We start from the raw sequence: 26,595 nt of genomic DNA, 5'->3' as shown, positions 1-26,595 counted from the left end.
CACTATCTCCTTTCACTCTTCTGTTTACCATATCAAATCTTATAATTTGTCATGTCTCTGTATTGCAAAATCTATTGAGCCATCATTAACTTCTGTTCTGCATTCATGTAAGATGAATAATACAGAAATATAGAGGAATCCTGGATCTTGACTCATGTTCTTGCACTGAAAAGCATTACTAATGAGATTGTTTTCCCCCCTTTTTAAAGTTAAATAACAGCTTACTTCTGTTATGGAAGTTCAGACTCCAGAAAAAAAAAAAAATCCCATTTTAAAGAAATGGTATCACACACCTTTAAAAAACTACAACAAAACCCAGTATTCTTTTATGTATTTCAGGTTAAGAATTCAAAATGCCTCATTATTTCTGATGATTTAGAAATGGACATAAAATTATACATTCAAAACTAGTCTTTCTTGATCACATGAATAGCTTTCAACATATTCTAAAGAGCTGTAATTAGCAGCTTTTTATCTATTTGTTGAGCTATTTAATTTCTCTCTTTTGTATGTAGTTAACTATTTCTATCACCTAAATATTACTGTAATAAATTATGGACAAAGATGGGCCTCATCTACCCCATGGGATATAAAATCCCAAGCTTTCTAATGTGCCAACAAGCATATACCTTCCTTCTGTACCATCTGCTCCTTTTTTTTTAAAAAAAACCCTCCATGCACAATGGTGAGATTGTTTTAACTTTCTTGTTAACAGATGCAGAAACAGCTGAATGCTTTTTCTCAGAAGCACTTAATCCACACTCCAAACCTCCACTATATCTTCTGAGAGTAATTTAAGCATCATATCTAAACACCAATTAGAACTAGAGTTTTCTTGATGGTAAATATTAACAACCTGTCCTTCTTGCAAGGAAAAAAAATACCCAAACCCCAAACCCTTCACCACTGACAAAATTACCTCATGAAATTACTGTTTCTCACTTCCAGGCCGTTTGCATTGCAATAATTCTACACGGAGACTGCTTGCTTCCAGCAGTTTTAGCACCTTCTACAGTAAAACTAACACATGTGGATCCCTGGAGAGTCTTATTTTTTTCCTGTTGTCCCATTTCTTTGCCATCAAAATTGACAATCCTGTCAGCACATCAACACATTTTAACACTGACCTGTGCCAGTACACAGCCTGGAATATTGCATTAGTACAATTCCTCCAGGCTGGATACCAACCTTTTTCCCACCAGTCAGTGTTAGGAACCCTATGCAAATATTTATTATGTGACTTTTCTACTTATTTTTATTGTGGGGTTTTTTTTTTTCCCCTATTATTTCTTACTGTTACTTATTCTTATTTTTCTGCTAGCATTATTGGAATTTAAATTATGTGAAATTAGAGGCATGTAATTCTTAGGCAGCTCCTGGCTGTGGAATCCATTCCAAATTAGTAAAACAGAACTGGACGGTTTTTAATCACTCAGGTATACTCCAGATTCCATGGTCATTCTGCAACTGAAGCCTGAAGGAAACCACTTATTTCATACATGTTCTCAGGGCTCTGCCAAAAAGCTCAGGGTCTTTATGAAAGCCCAGTATCTTATATTTTCATCCATGTGAATATTAAGTATCATCAATATCCCCAGAGATAGAAAAGTGTCTTATCAAAGAAAAATCCCTTCTCATATCCCCTCTCCTGAGACTGTCATGGAGGAAGGGGTGTAACTTCTACCAATAAGTAGCTGAAGAATTTAATTGCTGTGAAGGGAACTGAATTATCCAGGGGGATACAACTGGGAGGACAAGGTTTGGTTTAAAAGCAAGAAAACCATCTTGATGATGAAATTTTGTCACTGTAGAATAGCAGATAGAAGAGATGCACCAGAAAGCCCTGGTTGAAGCTTAATCCTAAACTGGAAACCACAGTCACAAATATAAGTACGCAGCACACAGCACTAAAAAAATGACTGGTAGTTGTTTAACTGTTTTAATTTTCTGAAGTCTGATATCCCTTTCTAGAATTTTCCTTCATTTTGTGATTTTTTTTCTAAGCTCTGCTAACTCCAAAATATTGACAAGTGCTGTATCTTATTTAAGTTTAAAGTCTTTAAGTATCTTCCAAACCCTTCCAGTGAGCAAATATTACATGGTGAGAAAAGGAATCTGATCTTAATTTCATCCCTTTTAATGTCCTATAAGTATCTCCTTTTCTCCTATGTGCAAGAAATTAAAAAAAGCCCAAAACCAACCAAAACTGACATAATAGATGAATCAAAACTTACATTACTAATAATACCAGAAGCCTCAATTTAGTCCATGCTTTTGTCAGATTGTAGGTATAGTTTAAAAATTAAGCAGATGACTGCTTTGCTGAATTGAGGTTTACACAACCTTGAAGCTGAAGTCAGAAAGCTGGAATAATACAAAACCCCCAAAATAAAATTAATAAAATGTGTTTGGTTGCCTCAAGCCTGGTTGTTTTCACTTGATTTTCCTGGAGAAATATTTCCAAGCAGTACCAAGTGTGCAGCCAGGCTCCCTGAAATGGGTCTGGTTTAGAGAAAAGTAAAACTATGGTTAAAGAGATTTTCTAGCAACCAAATCAGTGTTGCCTTCTGATGACTGGAGATGTATCAGCAGGATGAGAGGAGAATGAGCACCTTTACCTCAGGGCATGAAGACGACAGGGGACAAAAACAAGAGACAAGCAAACATCATTTGTACTGCTGTGCATTCAGTAACTTTTTTTGTTGTTAGTGGTATCAAAGATTTAAATGAGAAATGACACCTCACTGAGTGGGACATGAAAAATGGAGTGAAACGGAGCACAAAATCCCAGCTTTTATTCAGGCATCTTTTGTCTTTTCCTGTGCCAAGCTGAACAAGTACTTGAGTTTGAGTACTGTTATAGGACTTAAGGAACAAGACTAGGCAACTAAAATGGAAAATAACAGATGATAAGAGTTATAATAAGATATCTCCACCTGGTTTTGGTAAAAAGATATGCTCTCATATTATTATTTGCCCCTTTCCAGATTTACTCTGCTATTCTAGAAGTTCTACATTCTTTACTTGCAAAGTGACAAGTCAGGGATGCCAGAGATGTCCACGGGTAAGAGCTTCTATCATGGAATCTCAGAATCCCAGAATGGCTTGGGTTAGAAGGGCCTAGGAGTCCATCTGGCTCCATCTCCACAGGCAGGGTCACCAGACACTAGAGCAGTTTGCTCCAAGCCCCATCCAGCCTGTCCTTCTATCCAAGCTCAATACAACAGAATGTGACTGTCAAGCATCAGTCGTACGAGCAGCAACTAAAATGAAGGCCCTGCCCTGCTCACGAGAAATTATACAATTTTTCTCCAACTGTAAGTTAATTCCAAGTCAAACAGCCTTATTACATGATCCTAAACTTCTCACAATGTTACATCCAGACAGATCACATCCTGTGCTAAAGAGCTGGGCAGCCCTGCTGCCGGATCACAGCTGCTGAGTCTCAGTCTGAGCTGGCTCAGAGCAGCACTGAGAGTGAACTGACAGCTACGAGCAGCTCCAGCTCATAAAGCACTCTCAAATCATTCAAGGAGAAAAATGTGAATGAATGCTCACATTCAAGGGAAATCTGAAAGAATGGTATAAGGTACAACTGTAACTGATCTTGCATTATATGATGGTATAAGTACATGATATTGTCCATGACCTAACAACATCACAAAAACATGAATCCTGCAGGGAGCTGCACTGTAATTCTGTGCAAAGACAAGTAAAAAATCCATTTCCCTTTTAAGATTCTTCCATTTTGTCCTTAGGATTCTTCAACAATCAAGTTTCTATTTAATAACTTTTGTAGCAGAATATACCTGCTGCATGGATGCAATGCCACTGTCTTTACAAAAATTAATGCAAATTATGGAAGAAGGACATATTTATTTTTGTGAAATATCTTGGAGTACTAAATTAAGTTACCTTTTTGTCCCAGTCTCTGCTCTAGAATTATAGTTCTCACCTAACCATTGCAATACATATTTATATATTACACGTTAGATTGCCTTGAGCAAAGTACCAGAAGTCAGATTCTCATCTATACTAAGGTTTTTTAAGCCTCTCAAGAGGCACATAAGAACATACACTTTTAGAAAGTAACATATTCTTACCCTCAGATTATTTTACATCAGTACAACTCTGCTTGAAATGCCTCTGCTATGTATTTGAATCTGGCCATACAGTTAGCAAAAAAATTTATATAAGGTTTATCAGACTAGGAGTTGCTTTGGTTTATATGACAGATTCAGGTGATTGCAAACCTTATAGTTAACTTATCTTCTCACTAACAAGCTAGCAAATTACTCTGACAAATCAGATTTTTTTAACCATTAGATATGAAAAATGATAAAATTTTGCAGTGTGAGCTCCTATGCTGAGCAAGACAGGTTTTGTTCAGCACTTCCAGCATAACAGGTTTGAACAGGCGGTGACACAATGGAGCACAAACCCTCCGTGTGGTTGTACAAACTGCATTAGCAGAGTCACCCCATGCCAGTGTCTCCTGCCTCAACAGAACCACATCTATGCTGCCTGAAAGCCTCACGTGCTGCTTGCAACAATTCATGCACTGTGTTGTATAGTAGGACACTGATGTATGTGCTATCCAAGAATTTTAAATATCCCCACAGGATATCAAATGCTATCCAGACCGTTTGTAAATACTTTCCTAGTTCTCTGCAGAAAGGGAGTCAGTTCTTTTCAAATCTACTTCAATAACATATTTGTCTTATCTAAAAATCTATGTTCCTGTTTAATAAAATCATCTGGGCAACTTACTGCTTCATCAGTCCTGTGAGCTTGTGCCCTCATTAATAAATTCTCTTGGAGCGTTAAGACTACCCCTAGTAGGGACAGCTGGGAAACTGCAATATAAAGTCAAGCAGCACATTTAATGACCAATGAACTTCTGGAAACTTACTCCAAAATGATACATCATTGTGTCAGACACTCTTAAGCATTATGCAGCTTGGTCTCCCTCTTCAGAAACATGAAACCCCCTGAAACTGCTACCACAAATTGGGAACCTTTTAAATTATTGCCAAGCCACCTGCTTTTCTCTGAGAAACTTCATAAAACTCTCCAAATTAGTAATGTCATTAAGTAAAACTTACAGAACTGTTGTTATTCTGAAGGAGTATTAGCTGTTTAGCTTAAGGAAACCAGCAGGGATTTTTATAATGGAAAGAACTGTCATATATATTATATAATCTATTCCAAATGAAATGCTTTAATATATTCTTGAATATGCTATTCCTTAACATTTTAAACTTTCTGGAAGAAAACCCTGTTAAACATATTATCAGGATTAAATTTATCTAATGAAGAAGTTCAGTTCAGGAGAGGAGATGTGAAAGATTCTCAACCAGTTTATGGGTCTTCAGATGGTATTAAGAGCCATATAAATCAAATGTCCCATTTTACATTTCTGAACAACATTGGAAGAAATAGTGCTGGAATCAAAGAGGGAACCCCATTTCCCCTGTTCCTTCTCTTTTTCCAATGGCCCTACAGAGAGCAGGCGAGGATGGATTATAGGAATGCCTTCTGTTGAGGAGTCAGCCAAAACTGTGCCATCTCATCTTGGAGCAATTTATCCAATAAGATGATTTAGAGGACAGTTCAGTGGCACCATTTTTGGAGGCAAAAGCAGAAGGGAAGGAATATAAATCAAAGGTGACTGGCAGGTAAAGGATATATGCAGCAATCAGCCAAACCATGTGCACACTGGCACAAATTCAACAAGATCATTTATAAAAATTTTAAGTCAGGAGTACACAAAAGGGGGTCTGGTGCTAACTAAATCCACAGATAGATTACACGCCACTGAAATAAACACTTCCAGATGCTGGCATACAAAAACCTTTTACAGAAAGAAATGTTTTCTTTCATAAATCTGAAAGGAGGAACCTTGGGATGGGGGTTGGTAGAGAAGGGAAAAAGATTTCCAAACTGAGATTTGACTTCCTACTGGTTTTATAGAATAATAACTCATCTTTTTCAAACACAAAGTGTTAACACTGTAGAATTACAAATAACTGCAGACAACAGCTTGAAGTATAGACAAAGACATCATAAATATGTAGCCGTTTAATGAAATAAAATGCCTTTTTTTTTTGCTTTCAAAATGAGAAGAAAGCATGAAAATGTCAATGTGACTCTTTCTATATCAGAAACTGAATGTGTAACAGAAGGCAAAGTTTTCAAATGCCTTCTGACATAAATACATACATTTCATTTTTGAGAAGTGATTAAGAATGAAATCCTGACTTCTTCAAAATCAGTATCAATTGGTTCAGAATATAAATATGGGCAGTCTATATTTTACAGGGCCCTAAGTATCAGAGATATTTTATTTGGTTTCCATGTAACTAATTTCTTTCGGAAACAGCATTCAAAACTTTTTATCATTCAAGTGCTTTAGAAAAATTCAGCTGTACTGTATCCAGATTGTGTCTATTGAAGCAATTATTGAAGATTATATTCCAGAACTTCTTCTGACTACTACTTTGATCTGAAACATACAAAAAAAAATTTCTTTCAGTTAAGAGGACTAAGTTGCAGACCAAATCCTCTGGGTGACAATTCCAGGTTGTGAAGCCTTCTTCTCTGGAGATATTCAAAAGCCTCATGGACACGAGCCTGTGCCCTAGGGGACCCTGCCTGAGCAGGGAGCTTGGACCAGAAGACCTCCAGTGGTCCCTTCCAACTGACCCATTCTGCGACTTGGTGAAGCTGTATTTTTCTTGAAGTCTAAGGCACCTGAACCAAACTTGCTTTCCAGAATGTCCTCTTTCACAAATATCATATTGCCACATTATCCTTGGTATTTTAAAAGCTTCCCTCCCTTCTTTCTACTCCCTGAATCTGCTGGTTTAGTCTCTCATAAGCTCAGCTTTGCCAGGTCATCAGCTGCTATTCCACAGATTTAGATTTTAGGGGAAATTAATAGAGCCAAACCATCTTAATTACATTGAAATTATCAAAGATCCATGATGAACCTCAGTGTTTTCACTACAGAAATTGATTTAAGCATTTGCATAAAAACTGAGCTCAATCAGGATCAATAAAAAGCACTTTAAAAATATCAGAAGTAAAAGATCTTGACTAAATGTATAATTTGATTGTGAAACTATGATTACCATGTACATGTACCCTACTGAAGTCCACATGGGATACTTGCATTTATTATTTAAGAACCCCTAAGAGTATGGGCAGGGCTCTGTAAGGCCCAAATAATCCAAGTCTCTGCCAAATCATATTCTCTGCTGTTACATGTTCTGCGTGCAGGGAATGTCACAAGCAATATTATAAACACAGGTTTGTAAATACTCATTGTTTTATGCTGCATAGGCAATTTTATGAGACTGAAATATTTAACAAGAGAAGGTTTAAACTAGCAAGCCTTTTTATACTGAAATGCCTGGGAGGCTGAAGGAACATTCTCCCCAAAACATAAATACTCAAGGAAATATTGGTTATACCCCTGTTAATTTAATACACCCCATTTACACATGCACAAGCTGCTGAATAATGGCCACTTTCTGCCATGAGCCTCTGCAGGATTACAATTTACATTTGTGAACTCAGTTTCTCTTAACTAAACATCTGAAGCACTTCATTTCAGAGTTGGCATAAACTAAAGACAAAGAATCTGCTTTGGAAACATTTTCTTGTTCTTTTTGCCTGTGGTCTTCCACTATTGTAGCTGACCACTTTGCTTTTCATTTCAGAGCAAAGGATCTCAGCTGTCCTTTTTGCTAGAGCTGTTCTCTTTGCTACAGCTGTTCTCGTGGTCATAAGCACTACTTACAGTCTGTTCATGCACCACTTACAGCTGCTCCTATCAAGACTCCAGGTAAGCACTGTGTGCTGTTCACAGAATAAATACTCTTTAAAGAATTATTTTTTTGCTACCTCAACTGTCTGAAATACAATCAAATCAAGTAACTTAAAACAATTTCTCTAGAGACATTATGCTTGGGTTCATGGTAAGAAATATCCACCTAATATTTTTGTGAACACCTTGGCATAATAAATACTATTATTTGGAAGACTATTAGGATTATTCCTACAGGCCCAGTCAAGACTGGACATCAATTCACTATGCCCTTCTCTAACTTAAATGTGCATAGATATACACACAGGTCCAGCACATAGAATTGCATATCCCATATGATGGAGAATTCCATAGCTCCCATTCTTGTCTTGCAAAATTACATGGTGCTATTGCTTAATATTTCTCTGATTTTCAGAAGTCTAGACTATGCTTCAAAGTAAGCAACACACCCAATACAGTTGAGAGAAAATATTTAGATATAACATATGTCTAAACTACCTTAGACATGATACAATGCAGAAGTATCCAGAGTACACTTGCTGCTTTCCATTGTGGCTTGCACTTGGAGACAAAACCTAAATGCTCTAATTATGTTAGTCATTCTGACATAACTATTAAGGTCAAAATAAATGCAAAGGGATCATTTTCACTGGTTTAATGTTAGTTCTCATTTACCATATGATTATGAAACTTTCAAAGTATTGTTTCTATCCAAACCAACATTCATCAAATGCTGCTAAAGAATAAATTGTATAGCTTAACTCTTCTTCCAAAACCAACTCCTTAGGAACAGTTATCACTAAATCAGATGGAAGAGAGTGACAATCATGATGAAACAGCAAAACAGCGAAAGATGTGAAAAAATATCACTGTTTGTGCTCTACAAATACACAATTATTACCTTAAGAAAACAGAAGTATTTGTATTTAAAAAAAAAAAAAAAACAAGACATTCTCCTATATTTTATTCCTACAGAAATTAAATCTAAATTCTATCTTTAGGGCTGAGCTATTCAGTAGCTTGAAAAAGCATGAAGTTTTTCACTCCTCAACTGTCTTTTTAAAAAAGTGGCTTTCCATAAGAACTGCTGGGAAGCAATTGGCAGCTCTCTTTCCACATCATCCATTCTTGTGTAGGACAATTCAACTGTTAAATTTCATTTTTCCTGTTAGAAACCCATCCCTTGGTGGTTTGGGTTCAGATATGAACTTTCTGAATGCAGCAGCCCCTTGACAACTGCCAGTATGTTGGTTATTGCACTGATCCATAAAAATATCCCTTCTAGCTGCTTCAAAGAGTTCAGGCAGGGTTTAGATCCTTCTGATACAATTTTCCCTTCAGACACTGCAGAGAGCAGCTCAGACTTCCAATATTTTACCAAGGGTTTGCACTGCCTACATGGGCTCTGTCACACAGGTCCCGCTGCTGAGATCTGAGGAAATGGCCATGCCTGATTGCATAAAAATCTGCATTACTTCTGTTAATTCATTTCCTCAGGTTCGGTTACACACACACACCACCAGATCTGGCCATCATTAAATTGTATTTGTGCTGGAAATCTGCATTAATGCAGATTGCAGAGGGTATTCAGTGCTCTATCCATATTTGTGCCAAATTAAGACCCAGAGTTTCTGGTTGCTGCGTGGACAATTGTCATTGCCAGGTGTCTCCCCAAAACTCCAATGAGGGCACTCACAGGGGAAAGGACCTCAATGCAGACTCTGCAATATCTCTCAAAATACTTTTCCCGAGCCTTCTCATTAAAAGCAGAATCATGTTACAGCTCTACAACATCTGTAGGCATCCAGAAGCTGACCCAAGATTCCCTCTTATTCTTGGCTTGTTCAGAGGGAACAAGATCTGCTCATCTCATCAACCACGCTGACTGTAGGTAATGTTAACAAATTAAATTGTTCAGTTGCACTGTTTGGGAAGTTCACAAGAGTGGAGGACATAAAAAAACCCCAGCCCAAACCAGGGTATTTTATTATACCTTGTGGTTGAAGAAAAAATTTGAACTTTGGTTAATAATTGACCAAAGCACTTTTAGTGAGGGTCAGGGAGGGAAGATCCACCTTCCTGCAGCTGTTTACGTGAGTTCTTTACTTTTTAAAAATAAAGTTAAATACATTCTCTGCTTTCAGAAGCTATTGCCATACTCTTAACGACATCTCTTAGCAAACTTCTGCTAAAGACATTTTTCTGTTTTGGACGGAAATTCTATCCAACACTTTACATGATATTAATCTAGCATTTCGGAGTGGCAAAAGAGAAAGGTGAAGTTACACAAAGACAATTCATTGCAATTGTGTATTGACTATCACTAATAAACCAAACTTTCACTGTCATCTATAAAAGCACTGATTAGTTTTGTCACTAGGAAAACTATAACTAATAAAATTATAACTTTTCTCTTCTCTTGTTCCTTGCTTCTGAAATCCCACTATTTCCTTTATACTTATGGCCTTCATATACTTCTGCATTGCTTTTACGTAAATTAATTAATCCAAATTCCGAATAAATTTCCTTTCCTAAAATCTCTCAGAAATTGGACAATTTCTTCCTGATTTTTAGAAGCTGAGGTCCTGTTTGGTGGATTTTGTTTGTTTTTTCCTATAATGATTTCTTTGATATTTATTATTTTCTAAATGCAGATATTCTGAGGTAAGCAGGATAAATGCCACACAGAACAGTAGATGAGAAGAAAATTACCCCAATTTATGACATTGGATATGGACTGCTTTCACATTTTCATCAGCTGAGAATAAAGAATTTCCTTGGCTGCTCTGAACAATGGATTTGCAATTTGCATAGAAAAAATGATGGCAAAACCTCAGAACCCATCAGTGTTTTACCACAAGATCAGTTCTATTACATTTCAGTGGAGGTTCAAAGTTGTCTAAAAAAACCCATTCTCTTCTTTCCCCAACCGTAAATGTGTCACTTGAGAGTTCAACATCCAATAGGAGCAGTATCTGACACCAAACTAATTTTAGAATATAAAGTGCTCTTCACCATATTGGAATACATATAATTTAAAATAACTGTAAACCTAAACTTTGGAAAAACAGAAAATTCAAACACTAACAAAAAAGCATAATTTGTAATTGAAAGAAAATAATATTTGAAAGGAAAAAAACCTTTTTTTTTGTCTTTCCAAAAAGAGACAGAAATTACTAAGTTTTATTTCCCAAGAGAATTATGCCACTTTTATAAAGAAAATTACAGTCACCACAAATTGCTCTCAACAATTCCAAAGCTTCTTCATTTGACCACTTGAAAATCAGAGTTCTTTAAGATTATAAATATAACTTTTTATAACTCTGTTATTACGTACTGTGAATGGGGAAAGGGGGCCAATCTTGTGGCCGTAGCGTCGAATGGCCTCTCTGATGTGGCTGGGCTGGATGGCATCACTTTGAGCCTCCATCCCACAGGCTGCAGTGCTCTGCAACAGAAAAACACATAAATTGTTACTAAATCAAAAACACACAACAGACCTACAGTGCATAAAGTATGAAAATAAACCTTTAGAAAATTGACCAATTTTTTTTTCCTGAGGATACACATCATTGGTGCCACACACTACATCAGAGAAAAAAGCTATTAACAAATTAAAGAGGACTTTTACATGAACTTTGCTTAAGAGACCCAAAGAACACCATGCTAGTCCTTTTAAGTCTTTCACTTAGTGCTGCTCTATGTTGCAATTGCAAAGAGCAGAAAATGTTCAAACTAAAATGAAAGGGTTATATAAGTCATACTGCAATAACCACAGAAACTATTTTTTAAACATTTCAGGCTCTTATTATATGTCAAGGGGTGGGGAAAATATTGAACAAGCACCTGAAGTGGAAAGCAATCTGACACCAAAATCACCATTCAATAGTATCAGCTTGAAATTTGAAGCTGAAACATGTGACATAAGGGTGTTAGAAGGACACAGAAATTTTTTAATTACCTCAAACTGGAAAGTTTTAAAATTTCAAGCGATTTTTTTGACTATGGACCCTGAATACGTAAAAATAAGAATTCACTGCTATTGACAGATTGTACAATAATTTTCCTGGGATTTTAAAAGAAAAAGTTATTCTTTTCTCCTTGCTAGCCAGCTTGAAATATTGATTTAGGCTCCACCTAGACACAACTGCTTGCCAGAATTCAGATGACTTATCTAATGATGAATGAAAATTATATTAGTGAGTGCACTGAGAATGACAAAAACTTTAATTATACACTGAAGTTTAATGTACATACATCCATGGCCCCCTCATACATTCACATCATATCCTAATGCTCTTAAACTTGGGATGTTTTTTACAAAAATGTTTTATTTTCAAGAGCACTGAGTCCACTGGAGCCTATGAGTACACACAGAATTATTCATTATTCATGACGGCAGATTCTTCTCCTGCTGATTGACATCCATAAAGGGAATATGAAACTCAAATATTTTCTGCTGGACTGGGCCTTCATGGCCTAAAAATAGTATTTTTCACCAAGCTAATTGGTTTGCCACATTTATATCCAGTAGATACCTAAGCAAATTGAGTAAGTCATGGGAACATTTAATTAAAATTGTGCACTTTTTGGAATATAATAATTTTCAAAGGCATTTAGTCAAACACTAAGAACTTAAACTCTCAGCATCAATAAAATATAATGCATCAAAAACTACACCTCCAGCTAAATTTTTGTTCCTAGGAATTATCATGAATATCAGCCACAAAATATCTACCAGGAACAAAATATATATCAGGAACAAAATATAATCAAATATAACATAAAAAAGGAAGAGGAAAAAGCAGAAGTCCTTCCAGGATTCACTAAAAGCTTTCTAACCAGTGTATAATAAGGACAGGAGGAAGTTGAACACTTCAGGACTATCCACAGCATTGATGACACCAGGAGAAAATACATTTTTTTTCCACCTTATCACTGTGTAGATCAGCAGTTTTACCCTGAAAAGTATTTTTTAATAATAAAACACTTGATAAAATCTCAAGTCATTCCATCGCTTTTCAACAAAATCAGCACTGCCATCACATTTCTTCAAAACAGCCCGAAGTGACCAAGACAGACATTCCTATCCAGTTTATTTAATCACATTGATTTCTCTTGTGGGTTTTAGGTACATATATCCCTCTCAGAAGACCAAGACTATGCAACAGCAGACAAGAATTGTAAAACATATTTCATACTCTGAATATGAGACATCCCTGAATATTTAGCTTGAATGCAAATAACTGGTATAAAAATGAAGCAAGTCAGGCAAAGTTTTTAAAAGAAAGGGTGGCAGTCACCTCAGACTGCTGGGATCAGGAAGATCACAAGCACCTCTTTGCCTATTTTGCTCATATTTTGACCCTTAAAACTTGTGCTTGCTGCCCTTGTCAGAGAAGGGGATGATCATTTGGGGTGGTGACAATTGCTGAGCCTGTAGAGGAGCAGGTTATCTTAGAAGCTGCAGTTGTCACCTTAACAAAATTCAGTTTGCAGACATTATTAGAAAAATTTAGCATAATTTTGCTGATAGAAAAAAACCCACCAAACCACACATTTGGCCCTACAATAACAATGGCCATTAATATGTGACATAAGTTTAAATTAATATTTAAGACAAGACACATTATTTACTGTGAGGATGGTGAGGCCCTGGCACAGGGTGCCTAGAGAAGCTGAGGATATCCATCCCTGGAAGTGTCCAAGGCCAGGCTGGATGGGGCTTGGAGCAACCAGGTCTAGTGGAAGGTGTCCCTGCTCGTGGCAGGGGGTGGGAACTCCATGATCTTTAAGGTCCCTTCCAACCCAAACCATTCTGTGATTCTGTGATGATTTCCTGAGAATGTTTTGGGTTTTTTTTTCTTTCTTATTTTTCTTTTCCCCAGGACTGTACACCAGATACCTTTTTTCTTTTCCTTTGTTTGGATTTGGAGGAGTCCTGTCCAATTCCACCGTTCCCCAAGGCTCCTGAGGGGGTTTTCCCAAGGTGTTGCTGCCCTGCTGATGCTGGCGGGGTTGGTGTAGGGGGTGGTGTGTTCTCAGGGGAGTCAAGACTGGTCTTCACACTCGTAGACTGCCCTAAGAGATGTGGCTGTAAAAGCGAGATGTCAAACAGCCACAAAATAATCAAATCACAAATAAACCCCACCCCAACTATTTCCTGCTGAGATTCCCTGTTGGAAGAGATGCAATACAGAATTTGTTTTTTTCATTCTAGAAGTTACTATAATATCTGTGTAATATCAATGCATGCAATACGGTACTTAGTGCACTTGCTAATTTTGAATATTTTAATCTCCAAATCTGTAACAGAGCCTTGAACACAGAGAGAAGAAATTTTCACCCAAGAAAAGAGGATTTTTATTTAATTATAAAGGCACTTTTAAAAAAGAATTTAACATATAGAATTATAATTTAATATCTTTGCATCTAAATCCATAACTTCAAAGTTCATAAACTCCATAACAGAAGTCGATATAAATATCACATTCAATAATGACAACTTTGGAGGAAAATGCATTTACAAGCAAAACACAAAATGCATTAATATGTGAAAAATCAAGTTTTACCTCAGTAGAGTTGTGGTACTGTATGAAGGTGGCAGATATGGCATGACTGAATGGGTCACCAGCTTTGGGAGTCATGTCCTGTTTAACCAAAAGGGCCAAGTCCACCAGCTGGAGGGGCAAAACAGGCTGGGTTACTGACCTGGTACTAAAATGCCATTGCAACAATGGGAGAGTGAGGGTTGCGGGTTGAAGCAGAATATTCTCAGTGTTTCTCAGATGAAAATAAAGTTATTCAGATATTTCAGTCTAAAGAACCTTTCTCTTCCACTTCTGTAAATATATGGAGCAATCTATCTACCCAAGAGGGCTTGGCTTGGCACTATGGTAACATTTTGTTTTCCAGGAAATCCTTCTTTCTAATCCAGTTGTGCAATGGGATTGAATGAGCCTCAGTGCACTGCCAAAGGTCACATAGCAAAGTGTGTGGTTTCAGTTTGGACTTGAAAAAGGTTCGTGCTGGATTCCCCTCTCTCCTGCAGCCATTATAAAACATTTCTGTTTGTGCATGAGATGGATGAACACAGCACAGCACTCATCTGTCACACAGCAAATTGAAAGACAGCCTGGATTTTTGAGCTGGTCTCGTGGAAGGTGTCCCTGCCCATGGCTGGGGGCTGGAACTGGATGAGCCTTAAGGTCCCTTCCAACCCAAGCCACCCCATGACTCCATGAATCCAGTGAGCTTGGAGAGCTGAAGTAGTGACTATTTCTGAAGGGGCTGACAACCCAGACCCTGAGGATGAAGCACCTCCAAGAGTAATTAATTCATTTTCATTAGAGTTCAATCAGTCCCTTACCTGGGCCACAGTTTCATATGCTAAATATGCCAAAATCTCCATTGCGACTGCATTTGGCTTTATTTCCATACTGCTACAGTCCAGCCAGTCACGGAACTTGGATGCTTTCTTTGCTGTCAGTTAAAACCATAAGGGGAAAAAGAAAAGTTAATGACAGATAGGCCAAAATAATCCTTTTTTTTTTTTTTTTCCGTCACAGAAATACTGCAAAACTGAAGCATTTAATGTGAGTGTGATTTGATTGGCCAAAGAAGGAATTCTCAAAATGGAACCAGAGGGGAAAGACTGTTATTTCATACATTTTGGAGACCCATAAGCACAAGGAACAAAGAGAAAAAAACAAAATAATTGATCACACAGGAGATTTCAGAACAAGGAAGGGTCAGCCACAGAAGAGTGTGGACCAGACAAACTTGCTTTAGAATATATTACTGTAAAATACATAAAATTATTGCATCACATCTTTGACGAATTAAAAAACACTAGAAGAAATGAGCACAAATATGAGTCCAAATAAAATTGATATAATTGTATTAACAATAGCAAAGACAAATGAAGAACAGAAGAACTTGGAGGTCCTGGTGTTAACTTTACAGGGCTGAAGTGCTGATGAGTGAGCCAAAATTATTTGTACAAGAGTGTTTTTTAAGTGTGCTTTGGATATAAAGAAATAAGGACAGATGTAAAATCAACATTCATACAAGAACTTCACGCTGGTAACGGGTGAGATCGATTCAGAAAAAGGGCAGCGAAAAAATATGGGATACTGAAATTTAATATTTGCTTGGAGAGTAAGAGGAGGGAAAAAAGATGATCTTACTTAGGTCAGTGATGGACAAGATGATCACAGAAATCTCTGGACATAAAGGAGCTACTGAGACAGAGATCTTAATGAGGGTTGTTTGTGAGACAGGACAACCAAAACGAAGTAAATATAGGGTGGAAAAATCATCTGAAGGAAGAGAAAACAACTCTTTGAAAAAGAGTTTTCAATCAGGACTAAAGAGCTACAGACAAGTCAGGTGTTAAACAGAAAAAAGGTCAATGGAAGGCTACATTGCATCACTAAAGAAAGAAAAACAAACAAAGAAAAAAAAAAAGAAAGAAACACGGTAAGTGTGAAGGTGATAAAATGATCACAAAATGTTCCCTAGAATTTAAGGTTTGCAATTCTGTAGTACTTGATCCTTTGAGGGACCTTTTCCTTTGCCTGTCTTTAAAAGTGCAGAAATATCTGGAGCTGTGATTATTTATATATATTTTTAGAACAGGTTTCTTGAAGTCCCTTCCAGGTTCATTCTCTTGTGACACAGTTTTTATGGGCTTATATTACAGCAATACACTTTGTTAAACATAGTAACACAATCAATTTTTACTGAAATAAACAAGTAAAAAAAGCCTTTGGACAAATGTTCTGCATGGCCTTCAGTACGTTCTGTCTAATTGAGCTCATTTTGTGCAATTGAATTTGTGCCCATGTCTCTCTTGGTACTATTTTCTAACCACTGTAATTCTCTTTTTCTTTAATGACATTAAATGTCAGTGAAAAAGAACTATATAGACATGGTCATTTAAAAACACTGTGAATAACACTGAGATATTTTTATAGATCACAATCTCTTGGTCAGCAACATTCTATTTTATTTTGCAAATTTAAGATTTTTATTTGTTCTGTCTCCAGATGGCAATTTTGGGGTTTTAAAAATGACTTTATCACAAACCTCTCATTTCCTGAAGTCACCCTAATCTGAAGTATCATTTATCTAATGGTTCACAGATGTGTGATGCCAAATTATAACTAAACGTAAAAAACATATTGAATTAGAAAAAGAAATGCTTACAAAACATGTTTTCATACATCTGCTGATGTTTGCTGATGGAGAACAGTATGTCAAATGTGTCATTTATTTGCCATAAATGAGTCACTTTTTCTTTGAATTTAAAAGGAAGAACAAGATAAGGTCTCCTTTAATGACACCACTGTGTTCAAGTCTGTGTTGTAGGATCATGTGCTGTTTTGTCATGATTTTTACTGGCTCCTTCACCTCCCTTTCTCTGACATTTGACCTAAAACCTTAGTCATCACTTAACCACTTCTGCAATGATGTTTTACTACATGATCAAGCCCATTAATTTACAGCTCATTATAGTTGTGGCCCACAAGTACTTCTAGTAAGTTGGTTTTCAGTGCTAGTAAAGCCCTAATTCTGTCATCATGTTATTAGTGTTGGAATGGCATATACTGATGAACTTGGCTAATGGTGAATAAATTCCACAGCAGGAGCTTACAGCTTAAAATAGAAAAGACTCTTTAGTAAGTTCTTTGTGTCTCTGCGGATCGGGAAATAAAAGCAAAACTTGCTGCTCTTCTCTAATTTTAGAGGCATTCCAAAAAACCTGAAGCCATGAAACTTTGTTCATGTGCCGACTTTAGCACCACCACGACAGACTTTGGGCAAGTGTGGTTTTAATCCATTAACTCCTCACCAGTCCTGTCTTTGCAGTCATCCCCACCAGCTCAGTATTTGAGCACATAGAAAGCTTGGTAAATATTCAAATAAAATACTCTGCCTGACGGCCTGAAACCGTGCTAAATTAACTGTTCCCAGGAGTTACACAGACAAAGAATTTAAAGTTTTATTACTGTGGATGAAACAAAAGCGCTTTCAAAAAACATGAGGTTCTGGTGTGCTCTCTATTAAATGAAATAATAATCAAACATCTTAATATAGTGCAGCCATTATAATACTTACAAAAACTCAATTGCCGACTTTCACAGAATTCTGCATACTGGACCGAGTCCATGGCTCGTGTTTGTCTTTCTGCTCTCTGACAAAAGAGTAAAAGTACATGATGTACCTTATTCCAACAAGACTGCATTCCACAACAGAAATTATAGCACCAAAGCGCCCTTGCCACAACCTTGAAGCAACCCTCCCAAATTAAACATGCATTGAACAAGTCAAGATGCAGAAATATAAACCACAGATGGGTTATTAGTCTTGTGAGTTAAATTTCCCAGAGGAGAGTGTCAATTCCTATTTTCAAAACCCGCCTGCACACTGCTCACCCAGCCCAGTGGTGAGGGCTGAGAGGAGAGAGGTGCTGAGCACTGCTGCCCTGACCAAGATGCACATTTAAACTGAAGCACACGAGTATTCTGCCTGTGTGTTTACAGATGACCAGAAAAGTAAAGTGTTCTCCTGGACCAAGGCATACACATTCTGCACTGAGCAGAACTGAACCTGTGCGCTTCTAAATTGTGAAACTAATAAATTCCATCACACTGATGTGCCTGACAGAGGGGCATTGAAGTGTCCCTTCCCACCGTCAATACACAGTAATAAATAGATGGTGCATGTGTCTCTTTTTTTTTCTTTTTGCACTCTCAATTTATGCTTCAATTTTTATACTTCTGAACAATTCAGGAAAAGAAAGAAAATTAGATTCAATTAGAGCTTGTGGGAGAAAAAAATATCTTCAAATGTTTACTACTGCATTTAAGAATGCATTTCACATGGAGTCCAGTGACAAGCAAAAGAATGAATCTCAAAAGAGTCAAGTTACAAAACCACAAACACTATGCACACTCTCCCCTCCACACATACAGGATGCAGTAATTGAATCATGGTTGAAGCAGCACTGAAGTCCATGAGCAGGTCTGAGAAGGTGCTTGACTTCTGTTTACTTCAACAAAGAAGCGGTGATTTTCACAAGGTAAAGATCTGGTCTCCACAAGAGATTAAACCCTTCCAATATCAGAGGCAGGAAGCAGTAGTTAGATTATAAAGAAGGATTGTCTCTGTCAGAAGGAAAGAGTTTAGTCCAATCTCTCAATCAAGCAGAGTGTTTTAAACAACATGGAAAGGAATAGAAGTGTCTTCCAAATTAATTCAATTAATAAACAATCACACCTGAACTATCACTATGGATGCAAAGTGGTGTCAGGAGGGGCTGATGGCACTGAGACAGTGCTTGTGCTGTGAGCCCATGAAGCTCAAGAAACCACCCAGAAAGAGTGGAAAGTACAGGTGTGCTCACACCCAGGACAAAAAACAAGGGAAAAACCACACACACAGACACAAATTTTGACGCCCTGAACAATTTTACATCTGATGAAATCGAAATCACAGAGTTCTTGAATCTGATTTAAAAGAAGACAATGGAGCTATTGGTAAGTGTGTATATATATATATATATATTATTCGCTCTCAAATCAGAGGAAAAAGCAATTACATAAAATTAGCATTTCAGATTCACAGTTTCTCCCTCTATTCTATGCCTTTTAGGTCACTCTCCTACAACCATCCAACCCCTCACTTATGAGATTGGCTTTACAGTCAAAATGTTCAGTTTAGCTCAAAACTAAACCACAAACTGACCAGGAATACACCTGGATTGTCCTTTCTTTTTTTTACCCAGTAAATAATTTCAACTATATTTGTACCTTTAGTCACCATGGTACAAATTGTTCTACTCAAGCATTTTCCACTTCTCCTATGCATGGCTCTGGCAACCTGACTGCATTTTGAGGAGATGCCATTTCATATTAGTAAAAATTTTGAGTTAATCCATTCCAACAAGATGTTAAGTCTAAATTGAGTTTTTATTCCTTTAAAAATAATTTTCACAATCCATGCTGTAACTTCAACCCATTACAGAACTTAACTTTGCCCCTGAATTAATTCAGCTATACTTTTGAAAACAGAAGGCATCACAGAGATAATCTAATCTGAACTTCTGCATAGCACAGGATATTTCTCATATAATACATCCTAAAACAGCAGTCCTAGAATTCCTCATGTAATTTTACTTAATGCTTTATAAAAGCCTCTAATTTGGGGTTTAATTTTTCACATATTTAAGAGGTATCTTCTTAAAATAATTTTAAAATCTGTGGTTTTTTGCAACACAGTTGAAATTCTGTAATCCTTATTTTTCCCTGATGCCACCTATATGTTAAGCCCCTGCCTATTACCCTTCACATCCAGCCCTCCCATGGATTTAAAACCCCTTGAAACAACAAGGAAGGCATGGAAAAACAAAATCATATGACATGGTAATGTGAGAAATTATTCTTCAAAGTCCTACCTGAGATGATAAAAAAACTCCAATATGTAGAAAATTTGACAAGGATACTTTAACTTTCACAGGCATCCCATAATGTAATATGGAAACAAAACCAGATTAATCCCAAAAGCAGTAATGTTAAATTAAATGATTCAGCAATGGCTACTCTCAGCAAATAGACCACAAAGCTCTGAAAAAGCAGACTGTCAAAGGCTACAGGTTTCATTATAAGTATTACAAGTTTCTTTATAAATGAAAAATCTCAAAGTTTTATTAAAAGGAAGATGCTGCTGAGGGATTTTTCCAACAGGGACTTAATTTCTCTCAACAATTTGTATGCAGTAGTTGTCTAAATACTGGATTTAATGTTGTTCTTATATACTAAATAAATACTTTCAATTGATTTCCCTCTGTACAAATATTTTTATTTAGCAAAATTACTTACATGTATGTGAAACAGAATTCTTTTCTTCCTTCAAATCTCTCTCTAAAATAATTCTTTCTTAAAGGTGGATTCCAGTGTGATGCTCTAAGCCACTACCAAATAAAATAGTGTTTGTCATACATAACTGGACATTACTTTTTTCCTATTTCACTTTAACAAAAGAACCCTCACATGATGGCAAGGAACCTCACAGTTTGAAGGATAAAGACATTCTTTCAGTCCTCCCAGTTTTAGAATACTCTATACATAACCATCAAATGCAGCAGAAATGAGCAGATGAGTGGCACAGCTGGGTCATCTTTAAGGAAACACCAACCCAAAGACAACATCTTTTTCCTCTTCACTTCTCAAGACCACAAGCAGTATTTTATTTTTTTCCTTCTATACCATCCCTGCTTCGAAAAATGAAGCAGATACAACAAATGGCAGCAATGACACTGCTCAACTGGTTTATCAAAAGTATTGAAAATAGATAGTTTTTACTCCCTTTCTAGTAGTACTAGTCACTCTAAGCAGTTAAGAAGCTGAGTTATGTGCTGTATGGCAGAGTTAAAATACTTTGCATGCTTTCCTTGGAACATGCTGAAGGATGCAGTAGATAGGACCTGGCACAGTAAACGTCTGCTTAGTCTTCCAAAAATGTGGTGCATTATATCTTTCTTTCAGCATAAAGAACTAAAAAGGGAAAGGAAAGAAAAAGGTAAAGAGTTGCACGTTGTCACCTACCATGCAGGATGAAAAATAATCTTATTTTTATTCCATTTTGAAGCTTTCACACTTGACATACAAAGCTCTTTGTGTGGGGGGAAGAAGGCAGGAGGCCAAGCATTAACTTGCTCACCGACTGCTCTGTGTTTGGAGGAATTGTGCCCAGGAGCTGCTAAGCTGGAACATTTGAAAAACGTATGTGGCACAGCTGGACACCCCTGTGCTTGGCAACAGTGTTGGGATAAAGGTGCTGGCTTCCCAAACCCTCACATACTCGTCTTGTGGAGTCATTCCCTGATTCCCTCTGCTCAAGAACTCTCGTTGTGGGCCTGTCATGGTTTCAAAGCAGCCAGGTTGCTACCCCAGGGAAAACCAAAGCTGCCCTGCAAGGGCTGATACTACTGATAGAATGCTAAAAAATTTATTTTTTATTTAGACTGGAGAATAGCAGAGCACTGTGTGCTGTGCCTGATAGCTCTGGGGTGGGAGGATAAAAACTGCAGGGTGGTCAAGGACCAAATTGTTGTAGGGCAATGGAGATGCTCCAGGGGCTGGAGCACCTTTCCTATGGAGCCAGGCTGGGAGAGCTGGGGGTGTTCAGCCTGGAGAAGGATCCAGGGAGACCTTAAGGCCCCCTCCAGTGCCCAAAGGAGCTCCAAGAGAGCTGGAGAGGGATGTGGGACAAGGAATGGAGTCACAGGACGAGGAGGAATGGTTCATACTGACACAGGGATATTGGGAAGGAATTCTTCCCTGTGAGGGTGGGGAGGCCCAAGCCCAGAGAAGCCACGGCTCCCTCATTCCTGGAAGTGTCCAAGGCCAGGTTGAGCAGCCTGGGAAGCGGTCCCTGGCCATGGCAGGCGGTTGGAATGAGATGATATTTTAAGGCCTCTTCCAACCCAAACCTTCTATGATTCTGTGAAAAATAACTTCTATTTAAAAAAAAAAAAATAATAAAAACCACCAAAAAAACAAAAGCCCAAGAAATCAAGCACAAGGTAGCTCAATATTGAAGTATTTACAAAATATGCTGAAAATACATTTTTAGTCTTCTGAATTTTGACATTATCTGAGGATTATCACAATCTGAAGGCTTCCATTACACAGAGGAAAAAAGGTATTTACTGTTCTGAGAATCCCTTTAATTGGTAACCAAAGAAAAAAAAGGGGGGGTTAATAGTAAGCATTTTTGAAGTCTAAGCTTACTCAGAAGAAATGCAGAAAATAAAAATGTCATTCGGGGAAAGATCAATACGTTTTGTAATGTAACAACTGATTTGATTATAAAGTACACACATCCAGGGGTTTTTTTTACCCACCTCTTATAGAACATACCATATATTCTGTAGCAGCCATTAAGCTGAACAAATCTGCATAGCAAACTTAGGGCCTTTGATTTAATAAAGGCTTTGAGTGCTAATGTGATTAGAACAATGTTCACAATATTAGAAGAAAATATGAGATCTTTTTCTGGTAAACCAAGCTGATCTCAATTTTAATGTATTTTCACAGTAAAAATAGTTTTGCTTTTTTCTCCACAGTATTATTAGTACAATTCCCTACAATAAACAGGGTTTAATACCTTAAAAGCTTAAAAATCTCAAATATCACAGCGATTTTAAGGATCTACAACTGTAAATGACAAGAAGAAAAGGGTGAATTATTAAATATTAAATATTAATTGAAATACACTTTAAAATTATAATCTTCCTTATAGAATTTCTGTCCAGAGACAAAAGATGGAATTCACTTGAAGATCTGAAGATCTAATTAGTCATCTAAAGTCCTTTTATTGCAAAAAAGACATTAAACACTTTAAGTGAGTAACTTCACCCTGAACTCAGTGTTTAAAATGTCAAATGAATGGTATCTCTGAATTTGTCTGAAGTTCATCAGCTGTGGCCATCAGCAATGGAGTTCAAGGGATGCTGGATTAGGTCTGCTCTGCACAGCGCAGGCATCCTCACAAAGCCAAATTAAATCCTCCTCTGATGAGTGAGGGGTGAGCACCACCAGCACCAACAGGGAAACAACTTCGATTTCAGGGCCAAGAGTAAAGAATGACTCAGTAAATTCAGTTCCTGCTCTGATCTCCAAGCAATTCAAGAAAAAACAAGGGCAGCTTTGTGCCCAGCTGAAAGTTAACTCCATTCATCTCCCTGGAACTATGGAACATGTAATCCGGCAAAGTATGTGCAGATAAGTAGGGGGAAGGGAGCTGGCAGGTCTATTTAAGATTATGTAAAAATTTCAAGGGAATTATGAAGAAAGCAAGCAAATGGAATTGCACAGACAATAACAACATGAATGGATTAATTCCCAGCAGTCATTATCTCATTGTTTTAGGAATACATAAAACTGACCTCCTGAAAGGGACTCACTGGCCCTGTAATACTTTGCCTTTGAACATATGCAAAATCTACACATACAGTATTTATGTGAACCAGTTCCATATCATATCCAAATTCCTTGTCCAAATGTATTACTGATAGTCTGAAATGTGGGGCAGGAACCTGGAAACAAAACATTTCCATTTCATGGAATACCTTTGATTTCTACAGGAAAATATTTTTTTCTTCTATAATATGCATCATCATGAATTTTGTAAAACTATGTGTTAAATTTATGGCTATCTTCTGTCAGTGCTTTCCAAGAAACATAAAATAATTTTGGATAAACTATCCTACCAAATGAAAAAAGTTATGTGGGATATATTGATATATTAATATATCAAGACTACTGACTTCCCTCACTTTTCTGGTTGAGGACATTGTAGCACTTTCCTGTGGTTTCCATCTGGCTGTACATCAAAAACTTTACATACCATGTTAATATGAGGATACCCTTATATCTTCTGGATAGCATTCCTCTGAAACCTTACCGTGACTCTGTATCCATTCATGAGCAAGGTTCATAGAAACAGCTTTAGCACCTCACCAGTAAATCTTGCAGTCACCAAAACAGGGATCACTGCAAGGCATGGGAGACACAGACAGCAAAGCAGCCTCTTTTGCATCTTGAGCTTTAAATTTTTTCTCTTAGTGGCAGTCAAAATCAGCCATCACATTCTAGATTTTAAATATTTCTTTTAGACTTGTGGCCAGAAACTCAAGGAGTGTTTTTTGCCCCAGGGCTGTTTATAGGGCAAAATACAGGCAAAACACACCTCACACACTTCTTCACCATCCTGGGTGTGGGAGAGAGCTGTGAGATCCAGTCCTCCTCCTACTGATCCAAATGGAATAGCAGGAGGTGAATTGGGTTGTTTCAGCCCCCAAGTTAACCTGGAAATCAATCCTAGACGTATTCAGTTTAAGTGAAACTCAGTTCCCAGACGTATTCTATCCATTCACCCAGCTACAACATGGCCAGAATTACTCAGTGTAGAGCCACGACTTGTTCAGAAACACATTCAGTAAAGTTTGTATATGAGCAGTAGGGAAGTTCGGGAACAGCTTGAGACCAGCCCTCTCTCATTCACTGGCTTTAACTAGTAAATGCAAATAAAGGAATAAACTTAATTTAAAAAAAAATTGCATGGCAAAACTCTGCCCTGTTAATAGCCACCATCAAGACATGGTTTTAAAAAGACTTCTGATAGTTTCACTCATGTTAAATGAGAAATGAAAGGAAGTCTTCAAGAGAATTGTTCTGACACTCTTTAAGTTGAAAAGGAAGTGAACCCAAGGCACATACTAGTAAGAAACATTTGTGATTAAATTCATTGTCCTGTAAGGTTATCTCTGTTAATCAGGTCTGTTGAGACTGTGAAATGCCCTCCTGAAACTTCACTTTAAAAAGAGGATCATAAGAAGATTAAGGAAAATTCTGACTGGCAGAAAGCAGAGTAAGTAACAGACCACATAAAAATACATATTCCTTTGAATCATCTTATTTTTAATAATTCTAATTCTGTCTTTTCCCTTGGTCTTAATAAAACAGACTTGTCTTGTATTCATTCCCTGTTGAACAGCCAGTTCTCACAGTACCTGCCTTTCTTTTGTTATCCTGCACAAGAATAATTGCAATTATTCTTGTGCAGGAGATTCACAAGCCATATAATCCTACAGGCATATCCATGCAGGCATGCTTGGCAGGTGATGCTCTTTCAGTCAGAGAATGAAAAAGGTTTATAATTAATGGGGGTTTTTTTGAGTTAGGTTGCTTCTTAAAAACTTTTTTTTTAAAAAAAAGACTAATTTCCAAGATAATGGCAAAACATACACACAAAAAGACACAAAGTTTTTACTATATTTATAAGTAATTTGGTGTGCAGCGCAGAAATCCACTTGTTAAATCAAGATTGGGTCTTACACCTTAGAGGGGAAGTCTGGAATCTGTAGTGTCTCCTTCAAAGCTTCAATTAACATCGATATCTGTAGGGTGTCACCCTACAAATACCTCCCCCAATTTAAAGTTGCACCTAGAATACATGAATAAACAGTTTAGCTCAGCCATTTTCCATGACAAGTCCAAATCTATCAACTTTCATGACGAAATCGTGTAAGTGTATTCATGAATGTCTGAGAGAAAACCATAAAAATTAATTAATTAAACCTAAAACACATGGTACTAAATACTCATAGATGTTCTCTCCTTGGCATATGACTGGAGAATGCAAATTACTCGGATTTATTTTGTGTGGTAGAGTCTGCTATAACCAGAGAACAATACAGAGTGGTACGCAAAAATGTATTGCTTCCTTAACACCAGAAGCATAGAGACATTTCTCAACTTGTGGTATTTACACCACTGACTCTAATTCTGTGGTTGGGGCTTTAGTCTTTTGGAAAAGCCTTTCTAATTTGATAATTACAAGACATGGAACTCCAGATAAAAATCACATCGCGAAATTCAGGGAATAAGTGAGTCATACACTGAGCTAAAGGGGAAATGCTTCCCTTAGAAAAACAGTGACCAGGAGGAATTGCTTGAGATGTGCATGTCTCCAATAAAAGGAGGATGTGGACTTGCTGGAACAGTTCCAGAGGAGGACATGAAGATGTTCAGAGGGCTAGAGCACATTTCCTATGGAGCCAGGCTGGGAGAGCTGGGAGTGTCCAGTCTGGAGAAGAGAAGGCTCCAGGGAGACCTTTGAGCATCTTCCAGAGTCTAAAGGGACTCTAACAGAGCTGGAGAAGGACTTGGGACAAGGGATAGAGGGACAGTACA

General features: G+C 37.3%; 1 protein-coding gene across 4 annotated transcripts in view; it reads right to left on the bottom strand.

The window, feature by feature from the left end:
• SUPT3H (SPT3 homolog, SAGA and STAGA complex component) overlaps positions 1 to 26,595 on the bottom strand; it is a 256,384-nt gene that overhangs the window by 38,379 nt on the left and 191,410 nt on the right. For all 4 annotated transcript variants that reach the window (XM_041480946.1, XM_041480945.1, XM_041480947.1 and 1 more), the window contains exons 7-11: positions 17,954 to 18,029; positions 15,201 to 15,313; positions 14,404 to 14,511; positions 13,737 to 13,925; positions 11,169 to 11,279 (exon numbers count right to left, since the gene is read on the bottom strand). In XM_041480946.1, the coding sequence (XP_041336880.1) occupies positions 11,169 to 11,279; positions 13,737 to 13,925; positions 14,404 to 14,511; positions 15,201 to 15,313; positions 17,954 to 18,029 (597 nt within the window). The remainder of the gene's footprint in view (positions 1 to 11,168; positions 11,280 to 13,736; positions 13,926 to 14,403; positions 14,512 to 15,200; positions 15,314 to 17,953; positions 18,030 to 26,595) is intronic.

The sequence above is a fragment of the Pyrgilauda ruficollis genome, unplaced genomic scaffold, assembly GCF_017590135.1.
Source record: "Pyrgilauda ruficollis isolate IOZ18807 unplaced genomic scaffold, ASM1759013v1 scaffold54, whole genome shotgun sequence".
Lineage (NCBI taxonomy): Eukaryota > Metazoa > Chordata > Aves > Passeriformes > Passeridae > Pyrgilauda > Pyrgilauda ruficollis.
The sequence above is the reverse complement of the archived record's forward strand: the minus strand, read 5'-3'. Positions and strand labels throughout refer to the sequence as shown.